Source organism: Parus major, chromosome Z (assembly GCF_001522545.3).
Source record: "Parus major isolate Abel chromosome Z, Parus_major1.1, whole genome shotgun sequence".
NCBI classification, from domain to species: Eukaryota; Metazoa; Chordata; class Aves; order Passeriformes; family Paridae; genus Parus; species Parus major.
The window spans coordinates 11,181,454-11,204,781 of NC_031799.1; the positions used below are offsets into that span (position 1 = coordinate 11,181,454).

At 34.6% G+C, this 23,328-nt stretch overlaps 1 protein-coding gene across 9 annotated transcripts in view; it reads left to right on the forward strand.

Moving 5' to 3' along the window:
• Positions 1–23,328, forward strand: part of NIPBL (NIPBL cohesin loading factor) — a 141,220-nt gene that overhangs the window by 45,747 nt on the left and 72,145 nt on the right. For 8 of the 9 annotated variants that reach the window (XR_004500431.1, XM_015652701.2, XM_015652706.2 and 5 more), the window contains exons 2-8: positions 1,880–2,023; positions 4,455–4,620; positions 5,747–5,877; positions 8,253–8,352; positions 9,970–10,121; positions 11,170–11,330; positions 14,163–14,256. Coding sequence is in view for 8 of the 9 variants with exons in the window: in XM_015652701.2 (XP_015508187.1) it covers positions 1,960–2,023; positions 4,455–4,620; positions 5,747–5,877; positions 8,253–8,352; positions 9,970–10,121; positions 11,170–11,330; positions 14,163–14,256 (868 nt within the window). In the remaining variant the exon portion in view is untranslated. Of the gene's footprint in view, positions 1–1,879; positions 2,024–4,454; positions 4,621–5,746; positions 5,878–8,252; positions 8,353–9,969; positions 10,122–11,169; positions 11,331–14,162; positions 14,257–23,328 lie in introns of those variants that run through there. The other variant, XM_033520356.1, reaches the window with a different exon arrangement.

Genomic DNA, 23,328 nt, shown 5'->3' on the forward strand with positions numbered 1-23,328 from the left:
AACTTTCCCACTTGATAAGGAAGTGAAAGTGAATAGACTTCTTTTTCTTATATTTCATTGTGTCTGTGCTACATAAAAATTTCCGATAATATTGGATAGTGAAGTAGCGTTTCCTTTGAGGCAGTTTCAGACATAACATTTTTATAGTAAATCAAATTTATGTGTGAAAGTTGTTCTTTAATTTTTAGGCTTTCAGTGAAAACTTAGATTTTAAAAGTATTATCTTCTGTGGGTTTGGCTGCAGACTCATTATGGGACTCTTCTGGAGTGTTTTATTTTTTAAATTTATTTTTAAGACTTGCTTATTTGTGGAACTAGGCAACCATGGAAATTTTGCATATATTTGTATTCATTCAGGGTAAAAAACCCTTGGGTATTGAGTAGTACTTGAAGCTGCTCTGAGGGAAGTTTTTTCTTGGATTAAAAAATAAACCCCAAAACACAGCAATCCACATAGAGTATCTATCTGTAGTTTATAGTATTTTCCTTTCTGACTAGATTTCTGTATCTGCAATGTATATTTTTAATTTTAAAAAACGTAAATTAGGTCAGAATGAGACTGTGGCAGGTGCAGCAGAGGAAGTCAACTCACTGTCAGTTCTGTTTAACCTCAGTATTTTTTTCAAAGAATATGCAGATAGGGAAACTTTGAAAAGTTAATTCCACTGACTGATGAAAGCTTTTGAGCACAAAAAGACTTAGAACATTTGTTTTCCTTGTCGTGGACTCTCCATAGTCTAATATGTATTTATAAGCAGTGGAGTTCTGTATATTGCTATATATTGCCATATGCTGCCATGTTGGTGTGGCATAAGAAGGAATGTTACTAAGAAATGTTATTAAGGAAATGATAAGGATCTCATGGTTTAGATGTATTTTATACACAATTCTCAAAAATGTAGGCTTGTATAGTAAGTAAATAATGATTTCAGCATTCAGTAGATAAGAGAAATGCTTATGTAAGGACTCTCTACTATTTACCAAACTGTGTCAACACACATGCCTGTCTGCAACAGGTAACCACATATCAAATTCCTTTAATGACATAAGAAGAATTATGTCAATTTCACTATATAGTAGGGGATTGTAATGTGTGATTCTTGTAAATTTTTGATGGTTTGGAACTGCAGTTTTTGAGGGGTTTTTAGCAGCGTAGACTTCCTTACATTTAGGATCTTTATAATTAGTGCAGTCCAAGTGAACTAATTCCTTTTTCTGTAGTCAAATATAAAATGTGATGTTTTACAGGAAATAAATGAGTTTGTTCAGTAGTGGTAAAACTTCATTTTTTCCCCAGGAGGAGTAATTTCTGGTAGTTTGACCAGACAGAGTTATATATTGAAGAGATATTGTCAAATCAATTTGGAAATAGCTACTGCTTTTATAATATACTTAGATTTTTGTATTTGTCAATATGTTTTCTCCTTTATTTTTGAATCTGTAAATTACTTTTTTTAGTTTTGGTAGTCTCTTTATGAAAATGCCTCCTTCTGCAAAACTGGGAAGTGAATATAATAGCTAACCACTTAAACTGGTTATGCGTTAAGTGCTATCACTCTTCAGCATGAACTAACAGAAGTATTGTTACCAGTTTTTGAATCCATATTGTATAACCTGACCAAACTTTTTTAAAGTTGCCTTATCTTGCATCTTTTTTGGTGAAGGGGTTTCTTCTGAGACCAGAAGGAAGCTTGCTTTTTAGCTGGCTAATGCCACCTATTATTTAAAATCGACACTCTTCTACCCACTCTTGAAAAAATTTCCTTAGTATACAAGTAAAGGTAGTATGGTTTGTTTCACTTATGTTAATGAATGTAAAATTTTAAAGAAGTCAACTGAGAGATTTTATTTGGTTTTGTTCTTTTTGTTTTGCGTTTAGTGCTTGGGAGATGGGAAGTAATGATAGCTGGCACCTGAACTGAACTATCTGTGTAGGCACTACTCTCCCAGAACTTCAGGATGAATGGGGATATGCCTCATGTTCCCATCACTACTCTTGCAGGGATTGCTAGTCTTACAGACCGTAAGTACTCTTCTTTTTCTTGTCTATACTATGCTTTACCTCTTTGGTAAATACCTGTATTTTCAACATTCTAAAAAGGTTTTTATTTTAGAAGTTCTTACAGTTAAATCTGTTTAAAATCAGACTTGCCATTAAATATGTTAGCCTTGGTATTGCTTAAATAGCTAAAATCTATCCAAAAAAAACCCTGCATATTAAAGCATAACATGAAATGCAGGTTAAAAAAACCCTTAAAGAAACCAAATGCAGGAATTCATAATGTACTTGCAATATAATTTAGTAACATATCTGTTTATCACACAAATAAAGAAAAACATGCAAATGTTAAAGTACTTCTAAAACATGCATCCTATCATCTTCAATGAAAAGATAGACATGGGATTAGACTGATGTGCAACTAATCAAGAGAGTTGCAGAATATACTGAATATACTTGAATAAATGAAACGTAGTTCATTTATTTTGAGCTAGTTAATAGGTGCACAAAATGATGGCTAGAATAAAATAAGCAGCTGAACCTGAGTTTTTTTTCTTTGCTGTTCAGCCTGAAAAAGGAGTATATGAAGTGTGTATGCTGACTTTAAGTACATCAGGAAGACAAAATGCAAGGAAAGAAAAAAACTCTTTACATCACAAACTGATACTGGCACAAAACCACATCATTATGATGTGACCAAAAAGTAATTTCTAGTGAAAACTAAGAGGAGATTTATTATTACATAGTGAGGTCCTATAACCACCCTTACATTTAGCAGTAAGAGCAGTTTAGACAAAGAGGCATCTTGTATATATAAAGTGTAAGAAAGATTTTTTAGCTCAGTTGTCTGTCTGGAGTTAGTGACCTTAGATGCTTCTTCTAAGCAATTATATTGTTACACTGTTGAAAATTGGAGGTTTTCTAAGAAACAGTGGAAGTATATATTCAGCAATTGAATTTAATTGCACACAGTAAAAAAGGCAGATGTTTTGGAGGAAAAACACACTTCATGTCCTTCTGGTATATTCTGAAGTATTAAAGTGGAAGATGCAGGCTATGTATTTAAACATGTATGTATGTATGACCATGTATGTCTAATAACAGACCATCAGGATGCAAATAATGAGTTTCCAGCTATGGACAGTTTTTCAGAATTAAGCATTTGTAGGTAAGGTTACTTTACTGGTGGAAGTCACTGATCAGACTCTTGTGGAAGAGTTCCTTAAACACTGAATTGGAATGGACAAGACCAGTTGCCATGGAGACACGGATGCTATCATGCCTGAAGGCGATATACTAGGCTTGCTAAATTTACGCTACTTTAATAAGCACGCTTTGCTGATTTTGCTAATTTTTCCAAGTTTCAGGCACATTCAAGGTAATCTGATGCAAGTAATGAAAGCTAATGACTTTAATATATTACACACTTCTATTTTAATTGCTATTTATTTCTAAGTACAGCAATGATACACATTATAAGGGGTGAAAAATATTGGAATCACCCCACTTTTTAAATTTCAAAATATGAAAGAACCAAAAAATATGTTTCACTTTGATTGTTTTTTTCTAAAATTGTTTCTAATGGTTCAGTTAAAACCTTTTTCTCAAGGATGTGATCAGGACAGTAAGTTGCAGTTAGAGTTAGCTTGTTTTCCTGAACCAACTGAGGTGACCTTACTCTGTATCTAGACTTTTGGCCTCCCTTGGCTTACCCTTCTCTGGTCTGTATAGCTCTACATCTGATCAAGCCTTCTTATATGTACACTTCCTTGTTATATCTGAAGACCTAAGAATGTCCTATGAAATTGAAGTGTACTTATAATCTGATTGAATTAGTGTTTTCACTAAATCTTTTCATGAGATTTGTAAGTTTTTCTGACTGAATTGGCATTTCAGTGAACACACCAACCAACAACACTAGGCCTGTCTTGAGAAGATAGTTTACATAGGAATAAATAAAAGAAGGGGAGAATAAACTGGGAATTTAATTAGTAGATTTAATTGATTGTTAGGTTGTTTGATTTTTTTGATGGGTTGTTTTCTTTTGGTTTTTTGTTAAAGGCCTTATAAAGTGGTAACACTGATTAAAGACTGAGATCAGAGTAGAAAAATTAAATCCCTGATACCCTTAAAGTACTGCATGTAGCTACAAAAATTTTGCGTTTCCTTTTTTTTAATCTATGCTTCAGACTCCAGGAGAAAGGTACTATAACATATAAAGAGCTTAATATTCTGGAATGTTTTAGAGAGTCCAGTGTGGGTATGTGAGTGGGGGTGTTTATGTTTCTTTGTGTGAAATTAAAAGTGAAAAAAAAATGCAGAAGTGTTCCCTGTGTTTTAAATCTAGTTGTCAGGTTTTCTTTCTTAATCTCATGAGGGTGTAGGGGGGTGACTACATTTGTATGTTTGTGACTCATTAAATGATTCTGAAGTTCTTCCTGTTTTCTAATAACAGTTTTGAACCAGCTGCCTCTTCCATCACCTTTACCTGCTACCACAACAAAAAGCCTGCTTTTCAATGGACGGATAGCTGAAGAGGTGAACTGCCTTCTGGCTTGCAGGGATGAAAATCTGGTTTCACAGCTTGTCCACAGTCTCAATCAGGTGTCAACAGATCACATGTATGTATTTTGAACTGCTACATCAGATCACCATCCTTACTTCTTGAAATCAAAATTAACTGGATTGAGAAGGATGTTTGTGAGAATACAAAAATTAGAGTATGTAGATTTTTCCTTAGGCTTGCTTAGCAAGTGGCTGCAATATAAGAGTCAGATGTTTCAGTCAGACAATGTTAATAATTGTCCATGAGCCCTTATGCATAACTGTGGGGGTTATTTTATAGATCTGACACTTATTCCCTTCTTGATAGGTAAGAGTGCAGACTTCATGGTGTTGATTGTGCAATACTAATTGGCTTTCAATGTCAGTCACTAATAAGCATAGACAAATTACATACCCAAAAGAAAATTTTTGATACCTGTGTCAATTCTGATTAGGTATTGAACTTAAGTAGTTTAACAATTCAGCCATCAAGTATGCTAATGTATTCTCTTTCTGTTATTTTTTTTTTTTTATTTCTTCCTGGTATCCTTTGAATTGTTTTATGTTGACAACCCTGTAATTTCCTTACTTGTTTTGTTCAAATGGGAGTAGCTTTTAAAAGTCCTTGAAGCATATAAGAAGTGAGTGCACAGATGCATTTACAGAAAATCCACTGCATTTCTGTATAGTTCAGAGGGAATCCTGTGATGTCAAAGACATGCCAATTTCCACTTTTCAAAATAAAAAGATTATCAAAGCATTGGGTCGAAACATGAATGTTACACATTCATGTATATGTTATCTTCACTCCTACAGTTACATATTCTTCATGTTATGCCAAAGCGTTCTTTTAGACAGAAGATCATGATATAAAAATGGGCCTAAGAGACTTCTTATGATAGTCTTAAACTGACAGCCACATATCTATAAGAGCTTAGTAACAGAAAACGATTGTGAGGACTTGTAGGAATATTTCTTCCTTATTCCTTAAGGAAGAGGGTGAAAAAGACTAGAGGCAGGAAGCAGTGCTTTGCAGACTTGATTTTTCCTATATTTTAACAGTAAAATTGTCTTCTTTCATTTTGGTTTTGATTTTTTTTTTTTGGTTTTTTTTTGGTTTTGGTTTTTTTTTTACTTGACTCATAGTTTCTTATAATTTGAAAATGCATTTGCCTCTTTATTTGCTTACTTCCACAATTCCAGAGAGTTGAAAGATAACCTTGGCAGTGATGATCCAGAGGGAGATATACCAGTCTTGCTGCAGGCTATTCTGGCAAGGAATCCTAATGTTTTCAGGGAGAAAAGCATGCAAAACAGATACGGGGTACAAAGCGGTAAGGATTTTTGATTATCTATTGATTAATTTTATGTTGTTCTGTAAATCTACGGACTGATACTAACCACAAATATATGTGGAGCACAACTGTTTTATTTATAATTTGCCTTGTGTTTGATAGTGATTTAAAGCTATGTACCTTAACGTCTTCTAAGAGCAATTGTATAGTAAAAAGAAGGAAAATAAAAGCTACTAGGTATTTTTCTAAAAAAAAAAATTCATTTCACATGAAAGTTTAATCTCTAGGATAAGTAACTGGATTTTATTTTGAAACCAATTTTATTTTGAACTTTTTATGCCTGGGTTCATATATTTGTCTTGGTGAATAATTGAAGATGAAAACATATGCATCAATCTTACTGAAAATCTATATGATTATACTGTATCATTGCAGTGAGAGTCTTAATTGTTCTGGAGTATGGAATAAGTTGCATTGAGGCATCCTTAACAGCTCCTCCCTGTCATTCCTCATGATAGCAATCTTGTGATGTCCTACAGCTCTAAGTTATTTATGAATTTTGGGAAACTAAAACCTTATGCATCTTTCCATAAATGTCAATTACTTCAATATTAATCCAGAAACGACCACATCTGTGATTCAAAGCATGTTTTAAATTAGGGAGAAGAAAACAGATATATTTTTTAAGTCCTTAAAAAGAGCACTCTGTTCTTTAAGCACTAAATTGATACTTTGTCTGTACAGTTCATGCTGATATGGTTACATTATGTCAGCTTTCTGTACAGAAATGTTAACATTAGTTTGTCTGAAATATTGTACCTAGCTGCCTTAAGAGTGGCAGTGAGAGGTGAGGGGGCAGTAGGCATGCTGGGTTCTCCTTCCAGCATTAAAAAATCCCTGGGGTTTCATGTTCACTCGCCTCTATGTGAGGCAACCAGTATCAATTTAAACAAACTTTGTATAAGTTGAGGAGTGCCCATCTGTTACTCCAGACACTGAAATGTACTCTTTATTGAACTGTGAGTACATCTTTTTTCAGCACAACACAGGACTTCAACTCTGTTCAGGGCCAGTATTAGTGTGCTCAAGTACATGGAATGCAGCATTTACCACCTACTGGGAGGTAGTAATGGCTTAATTCCTGTGGGATTATCACTGTCTCTGCTGGAGAAAGTGGAGGAGAAAAGAGGATGACAGGGAAGGTTTCTGAAACTAGTTTTGCATGTGTGATATTGCAGTAATTGAAATTGCTGATAGCAACTGTAGGATTTACAAAAATCTCCCAACAATTTCATATTGGGACTTTTAACTGTCTAAAATACTTGTGCTGTTTAATGAGCTCCTTCCTAAAGCTATAGACCACTTGCTGTGGCTTCCCAAGATAGTGTGTACTCATGAGTTCTGACACTTTTTTAGCTGTAAAAAAAAAATAAATTTCTGTCGCTAAAATAACTCCAAATTCATTTACATTTTGTGTTTCTGTGACACACTGTCATGTACTTGTTAGGAAATTCTTTATTCCTATACTGAGGAGAGGAAAAAAAGATTCCTCTAAATTCCCCTTCACAATGATGTGAGTCAGAATAGAATAGAATATTTCAGTTGGAAGGGACCTACCACAATCTAACCCAGCTGCCTGACAACTTCAGGGCTGAGTGAAAGTTCAGTCAAATTAAGGGCATTGTACAAATGCCTCTTCAGTTAGTTAGTTTCAAGAACATCAATACATGTGGATTGCCAGCTGATTCAATGCCTGAACTTCCAACACATGTCTGTGGTTATCTACTAGCTGTGGGTGCCACATTTGGGATATTGGTTCTGCTTTGCAATTGAAATACTCCAGCACCTTATTTGATAGCATTCTCTCTATGCTTAGTGGAGGTGAAATAGAAAGCTTTTGTCTCTGGGTAGAAAGAAACCACTAAATATTATTGGAGCAGTGAGAATATCATACAGCATACAACCTAAGATAACTGATTGCTATACTTACTTCAACAGCTGAAGATAAGTTTTCTTTGCTCTTCTGACTTGTGAATCTGCCAAATATTTTGCTTATTGGCACAACAAATATTGTACACACCAGCCTGGGGTGCAGAATGTATGTCCTTGTTTAAAATGTTTCTCTTTACTGGTCGATTTTGACTTAGGAAGCTCTAAGGAAGAGATGAAGAAACCGCTGTTAATATTTGTAACTGAATTAACACAACTCTAGGGAACACTTTTTTATGTCATAATGTAAAATAGGCATCATACATGGATTCAGTAATTTCTAATTTTTTTAACTGTGTGGGTAGATGATTTTAATGACGTTAAAGCTCATAATCTCATTGTATATAATAAATTCTGAAATTAGATACTTCATTGATTGAAAAGGAAATGCATGTAAAGTAATTCTGCTATTTGTTTTTTAATAGGGATGATGATGTCACAGTTTAATATTTCTCAGAATTCCATGCGTGGTAGTCCTGCATCTTCCAATTATCAACAAACCACTATCTCACATAGCCCTTCCAGGTAATGCTTTCTTTAAAGTGGGGTGGGAGGGGAGTGAACTGCAAGCTCTTCCTACACTGACAGCCAATTTTTGTTGCAAATATGTAAGTGGAAGGTGATCAGTATCACAACAAATTTTACATTTGTCTGACAGCAGGGTAATTTTCTTCATACACAAAGAAACATCTTTCTGTCAGCAAACTAATTCCTGTATTCTAAGGATTCATCGTGAATTCTCCTCTCTCTCACTCCATCCTGTAATTTTGCCAAACTTTCTTTCCCACCTGAAGAGTCCCTCTGCCTCCTGTTACCCTCTGGTTGTCTTCCATCTGTGTCAGAGACTGAGACTGGTGGCAAGAGGATAGGACAGAATAGGCTGGTGTGTTCCAGCTTGTCCCAGTGCTGTTTTAGTAGAATGGTGGGAAAGATTTGTAAAAGCATGGAGTACTACTGTAACAGTTATGCAAAAGGCTTCTTGCAGAATGATAGGCCCAGTAGTTTGGCCAATCTTCCAGCAGAATTCTTGTCAGATTTCTGGTTTTTAAAAGTTTTTGTGTGTTTGCCAATAGCATTTACTTATAATTTTGGCTTTTATTGATATAGTAAAGTACTCTGGACTAGGAGAGAGAGTTCTGCTTGTAGTTTCAACCCAAGTCCTGGGCTTTAACAGGTCCCATCTTTAGTTATCATTATAATAAACTAATTTCAGGTTTCACTTCAAGTTACTGCAACTGGTAAATTATATGTTCTGTATCTTCACAACAATGAATGCACTTTTTAACTTTTCTGTCTAAAAGTGATATCTAAAAAGTTTGTTTGAGCTCTGAATATTACTATGAATAGTAAAAATATTTCTTGAAATCCTTGCAAAATTCTTATGTTAAGTACTTTGCTGTTTCTTTCTATGGAAGCTTACCTTCCATTCCATGGAGTTCCTGTTTAGAACTGTTTAGAACTGAGGGTTGTGAAAGCTTGTAATATACTTTCTGATGTATTTATTTAGTTATTTTAATTTTGAGAAGCTCATATAAGAATGTAATTAATAATGTGCATGTATTGTCACAATTCAGTGTTATTTTTATGGCTTCCTATCTGTAGAAAGAGTCTAAGGCAAAGCCAGTGAAAGTCAGTGGACTTGGGTCAGGTCCTACCTAACTGCCTATAACATTCCTGACATCTTGTACACCTGTATTATGGCAGTGTCGTTCTGTTAGATTAAGTTATTTGGAACCTTTGTGGAAAGTAAAGAAAAAGTAAATGTCTCCTTGTTAAGCCTAGTGACTGAGTTGATTGAAACCTTTGCTGTCACTTTCATTCAAGCTTCTGAATTTACTTTTAGAACCCTGTTTAACTTTTGGAAGTTTCAGATCTAATTTCCATACATATTTGTGTCATTGTTTTCTTTCCCTAGGTGGAGATCTTATGAATGCTTTTCTGAATCTTAAGTAATGCTTGCAGTTAGGAAAGTATAGATAGCTTAAAACACTGCTTTTGAAGGAATTTTTCAATTGTGTTGGGGGCTTTTTATCTTAAAGAAATTCTCATGTTCTGATGGTATAATTTCTAGAAGAAATAATGAATTTGAATTTCCTATTCCAAATTTTAAAAACTTTTTTTTCAATTTTATTTTCTTTTTAGCCGGTTTGTGCCGCCACAGACAAGCTCTGGTAACAGATTTTTGGCACAACAGAACAGTCCAGTGCCTAGTCCATATGCTCCTCAGAGCCCTGCAGGATACATGCCGTATTCACATCCTCCAAGTTACACAGCTCATCCTCAAATGCAGCAAGGTAAGTCTGTGATGTTTATTTTATTCTCCTATTTCATGTCAGCTTTCTTTCATGTGCACATTTGATGGCTTTCTAATTTCTTTGAAGGAGTCACATGCTTATTACTAATCTTTGAGGCAGGTATATTTAAGCTTTGCTTTTTTGGCTGTAAAGAGTGGTGGTATCTACTTTGTTTTTAAAAAGTTAAATAGAAGAAAAAAAGGTAAAACACATTCATGTTGCAGTGCTCCCCTATTTATGTCCAGTTTGCACTGTTGCCCTGTATATGTGACAATAAAAAATTCTGAACAACCCAAAAGTTGTATTCGTTAGCTGTGAGCATCACTTACACACACTAGGAAATACCTCATTTCTGCCAATGGAAAGTTAAGTTTTCTTAATTTTAGATTAACTAAAGTTACCTTTAGATATTCTTTAGCCTTACTGGCCCTTTTTAATGTCAGATTAGTTCTAAGTTCGCTAGAATTATGCTCAAGGTATGCAGTAAGTGGCAAAGGTGACCTTCAGAAAAAATGTATTTCTTTGTTCTTCCCTTGTCCAAAAACAGTCCTGTACACATGATTAATATTAAGGTATCTAGGGCATTTCTTTGTTGGTAAGTAGAATTCTATTGGTTTCTTCCAAATAGTGTTTTCTTGAAGTTTGACATTGTGCTTAGAATATATATACAGCTGTTTTATATGTAATGTTATGTGTCTCATGGATACCTTAGAAGTTCATACCACACTAAGGTAGTGAATTCAAGTTATACAGAAGTTAATAAAGTTCTCTGTAATCAGTAAGGAAGCTACTGACTGTAATTAGAATAGATATGGAGAGAAATTTGGCTAATATGTACTTGGAATTAAGATTTTTAAATCCTTTTGAAAAGTCTTAGATAATGCATTTTTAATCGTATTTGTGGCAAGTTGGATTCTTGTTCAGATTCTAGATCTCTTGCATCCAATGCTTTAATATCCTCCATTAAGAGTGTTTTCTTTGAATCTTTTTAAGTTCATGACTGGGTGACTGTATCAATATAGTTACTCTTACTCTTTTTATATTTCAGCTTCCGTATCCAGTCCCATTGTCACAGCTGGGATGAGGAATCTCCATGAAAATAAAGTTTCAAGTCAGTTGTCTGGAAATTCAGCTAATCATCATGCTGATAATTCTAGACATGGCTCAAATGAAGACTACCTACAGATGGTGCACAGACTTAGTAGTGATGTATGTTACCTAAATCAATTTATTATGATAAAGCAGATATTTACTATGATAAAGCAAGTATGTGTTTAACTGCATTAGAAGTCAGATATTTTATGATGCTGTTGATGGATAAAACCACTGAAGATAGATTTCAGTTTCCAGGTGTAGACTTGTTTGAAAATGGATAGACTATGAAAACATAGTACATCATCATTGGCTGGTCTAATTGGAGAAATGCTAGATATAAAAAGTAGTAAATGTTGTAAACTTGCACTTCTATCCTCTTGTGAACTTTCTTAATGGTACATATGTGTCACCTGTGTTTTATTTGTAATTATGCCTCTTAAAGCTGATTTTAGAAGCTATGATGCAGAAAACAATTTGAAGAATTTTGATTAAAGTTTTGAATCTCTGTATGAATAGTAATTATAATGTTGCAGCCTTTTCTACTTTGGAGAATATCTTTATGAATGAATATTTTCAGAATCATAAAACTCAAGAACTTAAATTAATTTTATTCATTTTAGGATTTTATTCATTTTAAAAAGTTAGTAAATCGTATATCTCTGAAACACAAAATCAGCAAGTATACCTTTGAAGGCTCACTACAAAGTCACTCAATCTAAGGACATTTTTTTGGTAAACTTGAGAGCATTCCTAGAATATCATTCATCATTTGGTGAAGCTCCAGACTAAAAAAGTGTAAATGCACATTTCTGAAAATTTGTCAGCTGTGGTAGGAATGGCATCTCTGCCTGAAATGTTGTATACCTAGTTAGCCTGTTTAGTTAATTTGGTAAAAGTTGTCTTTGCCTGTGTCTTTGACAATCATGGTTAAAGATTTTCTCCTGACCTAATAAAGCATACCTGATAAGAAGTTACTATTTTTCAGTATGGGTGTGTTTTTGAGATTTATTACAAGTCAAAGAAAAGTCAGTTTGGGGAAAAAAAATCAGTTCCATAATTTCAGTTCAGTAGCTAAATTAGTAACTCAGTAGGATATGAGTTCAGTTTCACCTAAAATAGCATAATATACTTTTGATAAGGAGTTCATTTTATTGTGCTAGTCTGAATATTAAACTCCTTTGCCCATGAGAATATCCTCAGAAGGCAACAACTCTCCATGCAAGCACTCTTGCAAAACATAAGTGTAAGTAACCCCACATTGTAAGTTTAGGTTTACTGTGCTATAAATGGAAAGAAAAAGATCTAATGTAGATGTGTGATAAGTGCCCATAGGTGGTAAAATTGATGAAATCTGATTTCTTATGGATTTCTGTTCTTTGATTTGTAATCATCTTAAGTGCATAAAATTCAAACTCTTTCCTTTTCCTTTAGCATTATCATCTACCCCTTCACAAGGCATAGCTTATAAATGGCCCACTGTATGGTTACACATGTGGAATTTGGCTGTTTGGCCATTGTCAGAGGCCAAATGACTGTGTGATTCTCCATCTATTCAGATGAAAATCCCCCTGAAATACCAATTTAGTGTTCTGTCTCACTACTGGATGCTGATTACTTTCATGCAGACATGTAAAAACATTACAATTAAACCTTCTAATATTCTATTAATCGAGTTTTTTGGTCAAAAGGTAAAAAATCATTTATCAGACATAAAATTGAGATTTAAAAACAAAAATAAAAAAAACAAAAAAAACCCCCAAAAGGCTATTTGAAAAAAATTACCTGTATCCAGATACTTCAACAAGGGCCACATTGGAATGTTAACTACTGAAATAGCCGGTTTAATGAGGAAACTTGAAATAACTGTAGAACTTCTTTGGAGACTTCATTCATTTGTATGGCTGTACCTTTTGGAAGAATGACATTTTTAGAATTTGTTTGTAATTGTAGAAATAGTCTCTTCATAGATTCAGAATTTTCTAGCTTTTTCTTTTCCCAAACATTCTCATGTTTGTAAAAAACAGTAGTTGAAGTGGGAAATACTGTTCTAAAGTTGAAGTTAGGGCATTGCTTGAATGAGTAGTCATCACCAGCAGAGGGCTCCACAAACGTATTGGTAAACCCCATGTAAAGCACTGAATGGAAATTGGCATAGGGCGTTTCATATGTTGTATAACAGTGTGGGGGTAAAAAATGCACATTCCTTTAGCAATTTACGTTGCTAAAAATAGAGCATGGACATAATTACATTGCAATTAGGATTATATTATGAAAAATTCTTTCAGAAATTATTAATTGCTTTGGAACAGGTTGGGGAAATGCTTCGTATTGCTATTAAGTTTTTTTTTCTGTTTAACTCTTACAAGCTAAAATCACTCCAGCTTTGTTTTACATGAGATTAACCCAGCTGCTGTAATGGGACTACTAGAGATTCTGTTTAGTCCTGGCTTCTGTATGCTGAGGATATAGATACAAAGTGTTACTTTGCTGAACTGTAAGAGTAAGATGGTAGATAGATAATCTTTTAAGGGTAGATTATGTTAAAAAAAAGAGTTTCAAAAATCTGTATTTTATAATCTAGTCTTTCAAATGGTATTACATTAAGGTCATGCATCTGCTGTTCAGCTGTTTACTATGAGTACTTGCAACAAAAATTCTAAATGGAATCTTAGTGTAAACCCAAAAGTGCTTGTCTAGTTAAAAAACATACACAAAGTTTTATTTTTATATGCCTGTTTTGGTTATAGATTCTTCTTAGGTCTGACTGGAGAACCACATACATTATAGCCTAATAGCAATCTAAATTACAAATATTTTAATGTGACTCTTTTTCTAGTATTTTTTTTGTATGCTTTTTTGTCCAATCCATTTATGTACTAATTCTAGTTTTTATTTTAACAGATGTTTATGTTCATGTGTTAACTTTTTTTATTATTCTTACTTTAGGACGGCGATCCTTCAATAAGGAATGCTGCATCTTTTTCTTTGAGGTCACCACAGTCAGTCTGCTCTCCAGCTGGAAGTGATGGAGCCCTTAAAGGTAGTCTAGAAGTCAAATATTTGTAAATTAATTTTTTTCCTGTTTTAAATAACAGCAAATTTAAAGAGGTTTGTAGTTATTCCTCCTGACTTATGTATTTAAATAGTACTAGACATTATGGTATTATGTTTTGGGTGCAAAATTACTTTGAGCCCTGATCCAGAAGAATTTTCTGTTGGTCTGAAAATTAACTAATCATCCTTCCAAATAAATCTTAAATTTATGGAGGACAGAAGGATTTAAAATCCTTTCCAAACTGAGAATTAAATTCTTTATAAGAATTCAGTTGCTTTACATAAGAACAGTTTTAAAGGCAGCATTACGAGTATTGAATCCTTAACCAGCTCAAAAGTGATTTAATATGCAACACTTGTCTTAATTACATTAATGAAATTATAAAAATGTGATAATAAATGAGCTCAATACACATAGCATAAATGAAGCCTGAAAACCTTAGCTGTGAAGAGGTATAGGGTGAACTGTCTGTGAGTTGAGAGGAAATAGAAAAGAATCTGCTGAAAATAATTCATTATACTAAAATCCACTTGGTAAGATAGGGGTTGAGACATATTCTTGTTAATTTTCTTTTGCAGTGATTGCACATTTACAGGGCAATAATTGAAAAATTAAACAGTCCTTTCTTCTCAAAAAAAAAAAAGTCTTATTGGGTGATCAGTTTAGGCAGAGAAGAGAAGAGAACTTCTGAAGATGGTGGAGGTTACAGAAAAGGTGAAGGTATTATGCAGCCTGGATAAGAGACATATTTATCAGGGGTGGACCTCAGGGCAGCTTTTCCATGCCCATGAGGAGATTATCAGGAAGATCTTTTCATCTTTATGGAGGAAGGATGAAATACAATGGACTTAAATTTAAATAAGAGGTTCAGACTAGATCTAAGGAACAACCTTTTCCACTATCCGGACAGTCAAGCAGTGGGCAAGGATCCCCATAGAATCTGTGAGTTTTCTGTCCTTGGGGGTTTTCAGGATCAGGTTGGATAAAACCTGACATATTGTGTCCCTGCCTTATCCTGCTTTGAGCATGAGGATGAACTAAACAACTCCTGAGGTCCCTTCCTCAGGGAGGAATTATTATTATTATCAGGGAACTGAATTATCTTACGGTTCAGGTGGTAAGTGAGAAGTATGTGTGTAGGATGCCAGGAGCTTCAGTATTTCAGGAGGTCTTACTCTAAAGGACTTATAGTGAGACTTGTGTAAATGTGATTATTTTTCACTCTTTGTCAAGCTTATAAGTTTAACAAGGTTGTGGATCTAAGTTAACCCATTCAGGTATGTGATTACCACTCAGTCAGTTAATATCTGAATTTTTATTTTTTTTTAAGTTACTGCTGTTTCAGTTGGCTGTCTCAGAACACAGAATTGAAGGGATATTTTTTCAGAAAACAAACTGATTGTATAGTTCAGATTGTAATGTTTCAGCATTAGCATTAAAGTGCAAGAAGAGCTTTCTAATTTATTTATCTCTATGTTAACTTTACTTTTCCCTTTGATAAATTGCACTGAAAAGTTGGACTGAAATACTGCTGCTAGTGGTGTTACCATTTTGCCCTCTTTGAGACATTAATAAACCCTGATGCAGAGAACCAGTTCTTAATGCACCATCTAGTATTTTAGAAATGTATGGAAGAGGTGTAAGTAATTTCAGCGTTATTAAGAACATGGGGTCCCCTACAGGGAATACTTGGCCTATGATTTGTAGTGTAAGTTGGGATGAATACAACAAGTATTTATGCTGCTCTCTTATTAGTCCCTGAAAGTTTGGTTGGCAGGTCACAAACCTTGATAAAGAAAATGAGCAAAATACTTAACATTTGTCTGGAAGGACAAAATGAATGGCAAAAGGTGTAACCAGTCATATCAGAGAGAGATCTCAGGAACATTGTTATGGTGTCTGAGCTTTCTTATAGAACACAGAGATTTGAGGCATTTACCAAAGGTTATAGGACTTCCGGAGAAATGGAGATCATGATTGAATGGTCTGCAGTGACCTTCACACTGAATGTAGTTGTCTGACAGAATCTTAATGAGGGAGAAATTTTGTTTGCAACACAGGTAAATATTGGAGAGATGGCAGGACTTATATCTTTGTTTTGGGGTGTTACTTCATCAGTGGAGTAAAATTTCACTGTTTTTGCTTCACTTCTGCTTCACTAAATGTACAAGAGCAGATGAGGTTTAATCCCCAAAATTTTTTGGTTTTAGCTATGCAACATCATAATGCCTCGGTTTTCATGCTGTCATCTGTTCCCACATCCACTTGTTAAAAATTCATTCTGTGAATAGAGTATGGATTATCATGGAGTGTTTTCTTCTTGTTAACCTCATAAAATAACCTCTGGATTCAATTATTGAAGACTGATTACTCATCAGAATATTTTGTCCATTTGTTCTACTTTCTTACTGTTATGGAACCTCACATTTTATTTTAATCCTTAATTTTTTCTTGAGGAAACTTCTAAAAAGTTGGATAAAGGAAAGCCTTTCACAGTGTTTTAGTCCATTGCTACAAAGAGCATATCATTGCTACAAATTGTTCATATCATTCACAGTTCCGTTTCCATACAGTTTCCTAAATACTTAGGAAAACATCTGTAAGCAACAACTCTTATGAAATTATGTAATTTGGCACTCTTTTCCACAGAACGGTTGTATTCCCTCCAGAAATTACTAATTAATATTTGATTATTTTCTGAATAATTTGCAAAGTTCACGTCTGTCTTCTTAGGTTTTCACGGAATTTCTCCAGACAGATTGCACTACATTTAGTCTCTGAATTTAGAATAGATAACAAGAAGTATTAGGAAACTTCTCAAATCTATCGTGTAGACTTCAGTGTTTTCTCTTCACTGCTACTTGTGAAGAAAAAATATCATCATCCCTTGAAAGAAGGGTAGAAGAAATTTATTCAAGGATTTTTTTCTGATAGCACTGAAATAAGCATTTGTTCTTGTTTCTTCCTTCAAGTCTTAATTTTTTATGCAAGGAGGTTCTGAATACATCCATTCTCAGCCAAAGCTGAGTTTTTCATGAGGCATTTCAAACTCTGGGTAGAGCGGTGGGACTCTTCCCTGAAAACTGCTGGAAGAGGATATGGAAAGTGAATACAATCTGGCCATACAAACTTCTGAAATGTGTGTTCTTTATCTGTCACATATGCAATCCCTTTAAGTTTGAATTTTAAGTTGAGTTAGTGCTCTTTAAAAATAAGTGTCATTGTTGTCTGCTAATCTAAATAAGTAACATCTTCTTTATATCTAATGCAAAATTTGGGAAGCTTTCCAGAGGAAGATTCTAAGATTTTAGAAAAAGCTGCAGGAAAGGACTTGAGGACTTGTCATCCTTTTACACTCATGTTGGCTGAGCTGTAGCAATACTGCTCTCAGTAACTTCCATATATTTTAAAATGTCAGAAACAGAGTTTGCTTGAGTTTACCATAGAAGTTATTAAAATTCTTAGTGCTAGAAAACTCCTAATGCTTAATCTGAATAATTTTTGTTGCCGTTAGTCATGGTGCTTTTTTACTTCTTTCCAACGGACAAAGAAAAACAGATCACATCCTTTTTTTTATATCAGACGTTTACATATCAAAGAACATTTTTATGTCTTGCACTAATCTAATCTACAAACTGAACAGCACAGTTTCTCTTACCTTTACGTAAATCATAATTTCTGAGCTTCCAATTGTCTTTGATGTTTTTAACCGACTTCTAATTGATCTACATATGTCTTGATGTTCAACTGTTCTAAGACATAGATACATCTTCATTTGAAGATTTAGGATGAGTAGTCAGTAAAATACTGGAGGCTACTTTGTGTGACACTACTGTTGTATATGTAAGTATAGCTGCTCTTTGCTGATAACTTAGATTTATATTGCAAGTTTTTTTAAACATTCTTCTGTCTTTCTATAGAGCTTGTCTATCTGCCTCTTGTGGTTTGCAATTCACAGATAAATAAGAAGTTTATGCTTCTTGTAACTGTACTTATTTTGTTTCAGAAAGTTACTCAAATTAGTCAAGAAAACTTTTGATTCTATTTTTAATAGCAGGGATTGGCCTCTCAAAGTCTTAAAACCAAAAGCAGTAAATGATATTTAGATTAATAAAATAATCTCTAATTCTGTTACATGAGAAGGTATTAAAGACAAATATTTTAAACTACTATTCTTACGACAGTCCTCTGGAAAGCTGCACTTCTTTACATACACTCACACTTGTATTTGTGTGAACATAGATTCACAGTACAGTTTACAATAATCAACATATTTTTGTGTACATTACACTAGATTAAAACTCTTCAGCTTGTTATTGAAATTATTATGAGAAGTTATATAAAAGGCCATGCTAGGGTCCAGATATAGCACTCAACTCTCTTAAAGATTTGATGATATTCATTCTTAAAATGTTCCTTTCGGAGTACCATTTCTTTGTTATCACAGTTCTTACACAAATATTATTCTAGTGTTTACTTAAAGCATACAGACTATATGTTATACTCTGGGTAGGCCTTTTCTATCATTTTGAAGGGACAGTTTTTCCCTTTTTGAGTCTACTGGAAGCACAGATTCTCAGTGATTATTACCAATTTTGGGATTGGTTTAGCTAGAGTTCCTGGGTGAATTTGTTTGATCCCATTTTCATGAAAACTTTCTTTTTATGTGAAGGTGATAAATAAGATCATGTTAAGGAAAAAAAAGAAAAATACTCACTTCATTTACACATTTTAACTGCAGTCTCTTAAAATCTGTTTGTAATAGTGTGTTCCTCAGGTTTTGTAACCACAAGGTTCCTAGCTTTTCCAAAAGTCAGATGTCATTGTGAATACAATATGGATGTGCTGGTTCTCTTCTCCTTCTCCAGCTTCTGCTGTTAAGAACTTGTTTACAGTGTAATTACTCATATGTGGAATCTTAATTATTCACAGGTAGCACATATAAATTTCTTAAAGCCTTTCTTTGCAAAGGCTTTTCCACTAAAATGTCTGGAATGCTGTGTCCAGGCTTATACACCAATTTGGTGTATAAATTTGGTACCTATTTAAATCATGTTCCAGGGGTGTGGAAGATCACTTTCCTATGGATTTTTTAAAATATAGCACTTGGACATTCTTGAAATTTCTTTCCAGTGTGCTATGAACCGAGTATTAAGCATTAATATTCATTTGTTCTCTAAAAGTTTTTCCAGCTTTCATGTTTAGGGAATGATACTTCTGGCAAAAGTGTGTATAGGATGGATGAAAAGGTTTAACATCTGAGAACCTTTGCCTGCAAGGGAATTAAAGGAATATGAGGATAATGTTTCATGTGACCCTTTGGAATTTGTTATTGTAAATTGGAAAGATAATTCTTTTAATACTGAAAAATATGTGAGTCCTAACTTTCTGAGAACCTTAGTAATGGCTTTTTAACCATGTGGATCACAGCAGAGAGTATGATCAGTGGTGTGACTTTGCTGCATCATCTTTGAAAGACAAGTGATGTGAAAAGGCTTAGAGATTATCAGAGGAAGTGTAACAAATACTTAAAGAGGGTGTGAGTATTGTGGTGTGATTAACAAATCGAGACAAAACCTTAAGATCGAGATGTCAGCGATATGTGCAGTCTCCTGGACAGAAGCTTCTTTGTTTGCTATCCAAGTTAGTGATACTGATGAATTAGACCTAGGGTAAACAAACCAGCAATGTATTCAAAACTTTACATTTTAAAGAAGGCTAAGTCTCTGTCAGTGCAAATCAATTATTTTTAGAGTTGATTGCATTATTTTATATAGGATTTGATAAGATACCAGTCAAGAATTACAGAAAAAAAGGTGTTTGCAAATTGCTATAGGAGTTGATAAAACTTCTTCCATACTCATACTTCATACTCATATACCACTAGAACCAATGGAAGAACTAAGAAATGTGCAGAACCAGCCCATGGATTATCATGGGTGGTCAGAATGACTGTTGCTGAAAGACTAGAGAGGTATTGTTGATGGTTGTGTTTGTCCTCTGTAAAGACCTCCTTTCCTCAGATGGTACCTGCTTCTCAGCTATGTTTGATGTTACTTGGTTGACTATATTTGCTGTTTGGTAATAATACAGTGACCTTTCAGAATCAGTGAGAACCTCCTTTTATCGCAGAAGTTGTACATACTCATTCTGTATAAAGAGAGCATGCACAGAGTTCTTTTAATGATACTATCGATGGAAAATCAACTGCAGAAAGTCAGATTCATTTTTCTCCTGAATTACTGCCCAGCCCTAGATTTAGACTCAAAAGTTGTGTACATATTTCTCTGTTCTGAAATAAGAAATATAGTTTTTTCCTAAAGGTAGTTTCTGAAGATTTGTATATTATTTGCTGCATTGACAGCATTTTGCAGAACAAACCTTATCAAACTCGGAATCTCACCTGGTTCAGCAAATTCATCATAACTGTCTGTGTATTCTTGAAGCTTTGGGGTTTTTTTCCTGTTATCCAGTCTTGGTAAATGTATTTATTCTCAGACATATAATGACCCAAGACTTCTCCCATAGCAAATATTGCAGACTGACTCCACCATTAATAGACAAAGCCCTCTCTGTGTAATGGGTGTAGTTTTCATAGAATTTTTAAGGTTGGAAAAGATGTTCAAGATCATCTTTTCCAGCCTTTAAAGGAAGACAATCACGTCAGCTGAGCCCTCACAGTAAGTGCCTTGTCAAGTCATTTCTTGAACACCTTCAGGAATGGTGACTCCATCACCTCCCTGGGAAGCCATTCCAATGCTTACCCATCCTTTCAGTGAAGAAATTTTTCCTGAGGTCCAACCTGAACCTCTACAGTTTGAGGCCATTTCCTCTAGTTGCCTGGGAGCAACCTACCTGGCCATAACCTCCTTTCAGGTGGTTGTAGAGAGTGATAAGGTGTCCCCTTTCCAAGAACCTACTCTTGCCCTGGATAAACACTCCCAGCTCCCTCAGCAGCTTCTTGCTGGACTTGTGCTCCAGTTCTGCTCCCCTTCTGTGGTCATGCTCCAGTACCTCAGTGTCTTTCTGTCAGTGAGGGGCCCAGAACTGAACAAAGCATTCAGGATGTGTTTTCACCCGTGCCCAGTACAGGGAGACAGTCACTGCCCTGGTCCTGCTGGCCGCACTATTGCTAGTGCTAGACACTAGTGCTAGATACAGGCCAGATGCTTTTGGCTTTCTTGACCACCTGGGTACACTTCTGGCTTTTGTCTGAAGTCTCAGTATTGAATGGTATGTGCTGTGTTCATTGTGTGATATCTGCTAAGGTATCTGGTAGGGTGAAACTGTTCAAAAATGGTTCATAATTTTCAGTTTCTTTTCAGCACACCTCCATACATAGGCATTGTGTCTTCTGAGACTCCATGTTGTCAGAGGCTTAACCATCATTAACCATCTCAGAAATATGTGAAGTTATGCTGGAACATGTTATTTTGAAATGCAGCTTGTAGGCCTTACTATAAAAACATTTCAAGGATTTCCTTTAGAAGGAAGGTACTTTCAAATACTTATTCGTAGTGCTGCCTAGGAGAGGCAAAACTTTACTTTTGTTTCTTCATTTACTGGATTCTAAGACTGTTCAATTGAATGCAGTGAAATCCTTCTGGCCTCCTCAAGTCTATTCAAAGATAAAAAGAACCACTTTATCTGCTGCTGCAGCCTTACTTTTTTCAACATGAGAAATGCCAAATTAATACCAAATCAGATCTTTTCATATTTATCTAGAAGTCTAGAACAAGGGAGAATCATATCTGTTCTCTGTGTTTAGAAGTATAACTGAAAAATAGAAAGAGTTGCATTGTTGCAACTCTAGAAGTATTAATATAAGAGATAATTCAAGTTTAAGATGTAATATCTCTTTGGAAAGTTTTGAGTTGCCTCTACTATTTATAGAAATATCCTCCAGCTTGTACTTCCTGAGTGATAGTCATTGCTATAAAAGAATTAGTAATCAAGGATTCATGATACACATTACATTTAATCTTATAAATTACCCAAAGAAGTGGTACTTGTGGGGAAGAGCATGACAAGAATAGGAATCTGGTGAAAGGCAAGGGAGATATTTTCTTTGGGTGTAGTGAGAACTTTGGTACTGGTACTGGTTGGCTGAGTGTGGTATCTGATTTGAGGAAGGGAAGTAGACTAGTAGAATAGTTAGAAAATTGGGATAAGTTAAAATAGGCCTTCCCAAATTGATGTTGACAGAATATGGATTTGTTGCTGAGGACCAAGAAGGATTAAGATAAAACCATGTCAAAGCTGCAGGATTTCTTAAAGAATGTTCTGGGGAAACAAATGCATGGCAGTCTGTGCAAAGAGGTCATCAGTAAAAGCACGCTTTTCATGTAAATTAAAGCTTTGACAGAGATAACCATACTATTTTTTTCATCTACAGTTTGGTACAATGATTAATGATTCTTAACACTTCCAAAAATACCTGGAAGAAATTTAAGCTGCAAAATAAAACTGCTTTCTTCTTTAGTGGTGTTTCTTGAATGAAACACATGGGACCTGAATTCCAGTTAATTTTTGCATGTTGTTAGGAGTGCTGACCTATGATGACCTGACTAGAATGACTAATAATAACTTCAGTCACTCCTTTCTGAAGATCTGTATTCCCCAATGGATGAATGGAATCCGAATGGTTGTTCTGAGAAGAGGAGACTGTGTGTGTTCCCCACCTTGCACAGTATTCCCTTCTAAACCAAAACTACAGCTCAAAATTGTAATTGTGACAGGTTGAAAAATTTCTTTGTTTCTCAGACATTTTTCTACGCTAACAGTTACAGGAAGCTGATTAGTTAGAGGAAGTAGAACTTCAAATGTAATTAATTGGAGAAATTATTTAATTAGAAGTATCCTCTTTTTAAAACTTCAGTAGATGCCATCAAATCCTGGAAAGAGTACACATAGAAGCAAAAATTCATACATTAAACAAAAAAGGAGAGGAGATAAGACAGGGAATGGTAGCAAGATGCCTTTAGATAATTAGTGTTTTCTAGATAGTAGTGAATGGGGGAGGTTGGAATAAATTTACCTAAAATAAAATTTTAAAAA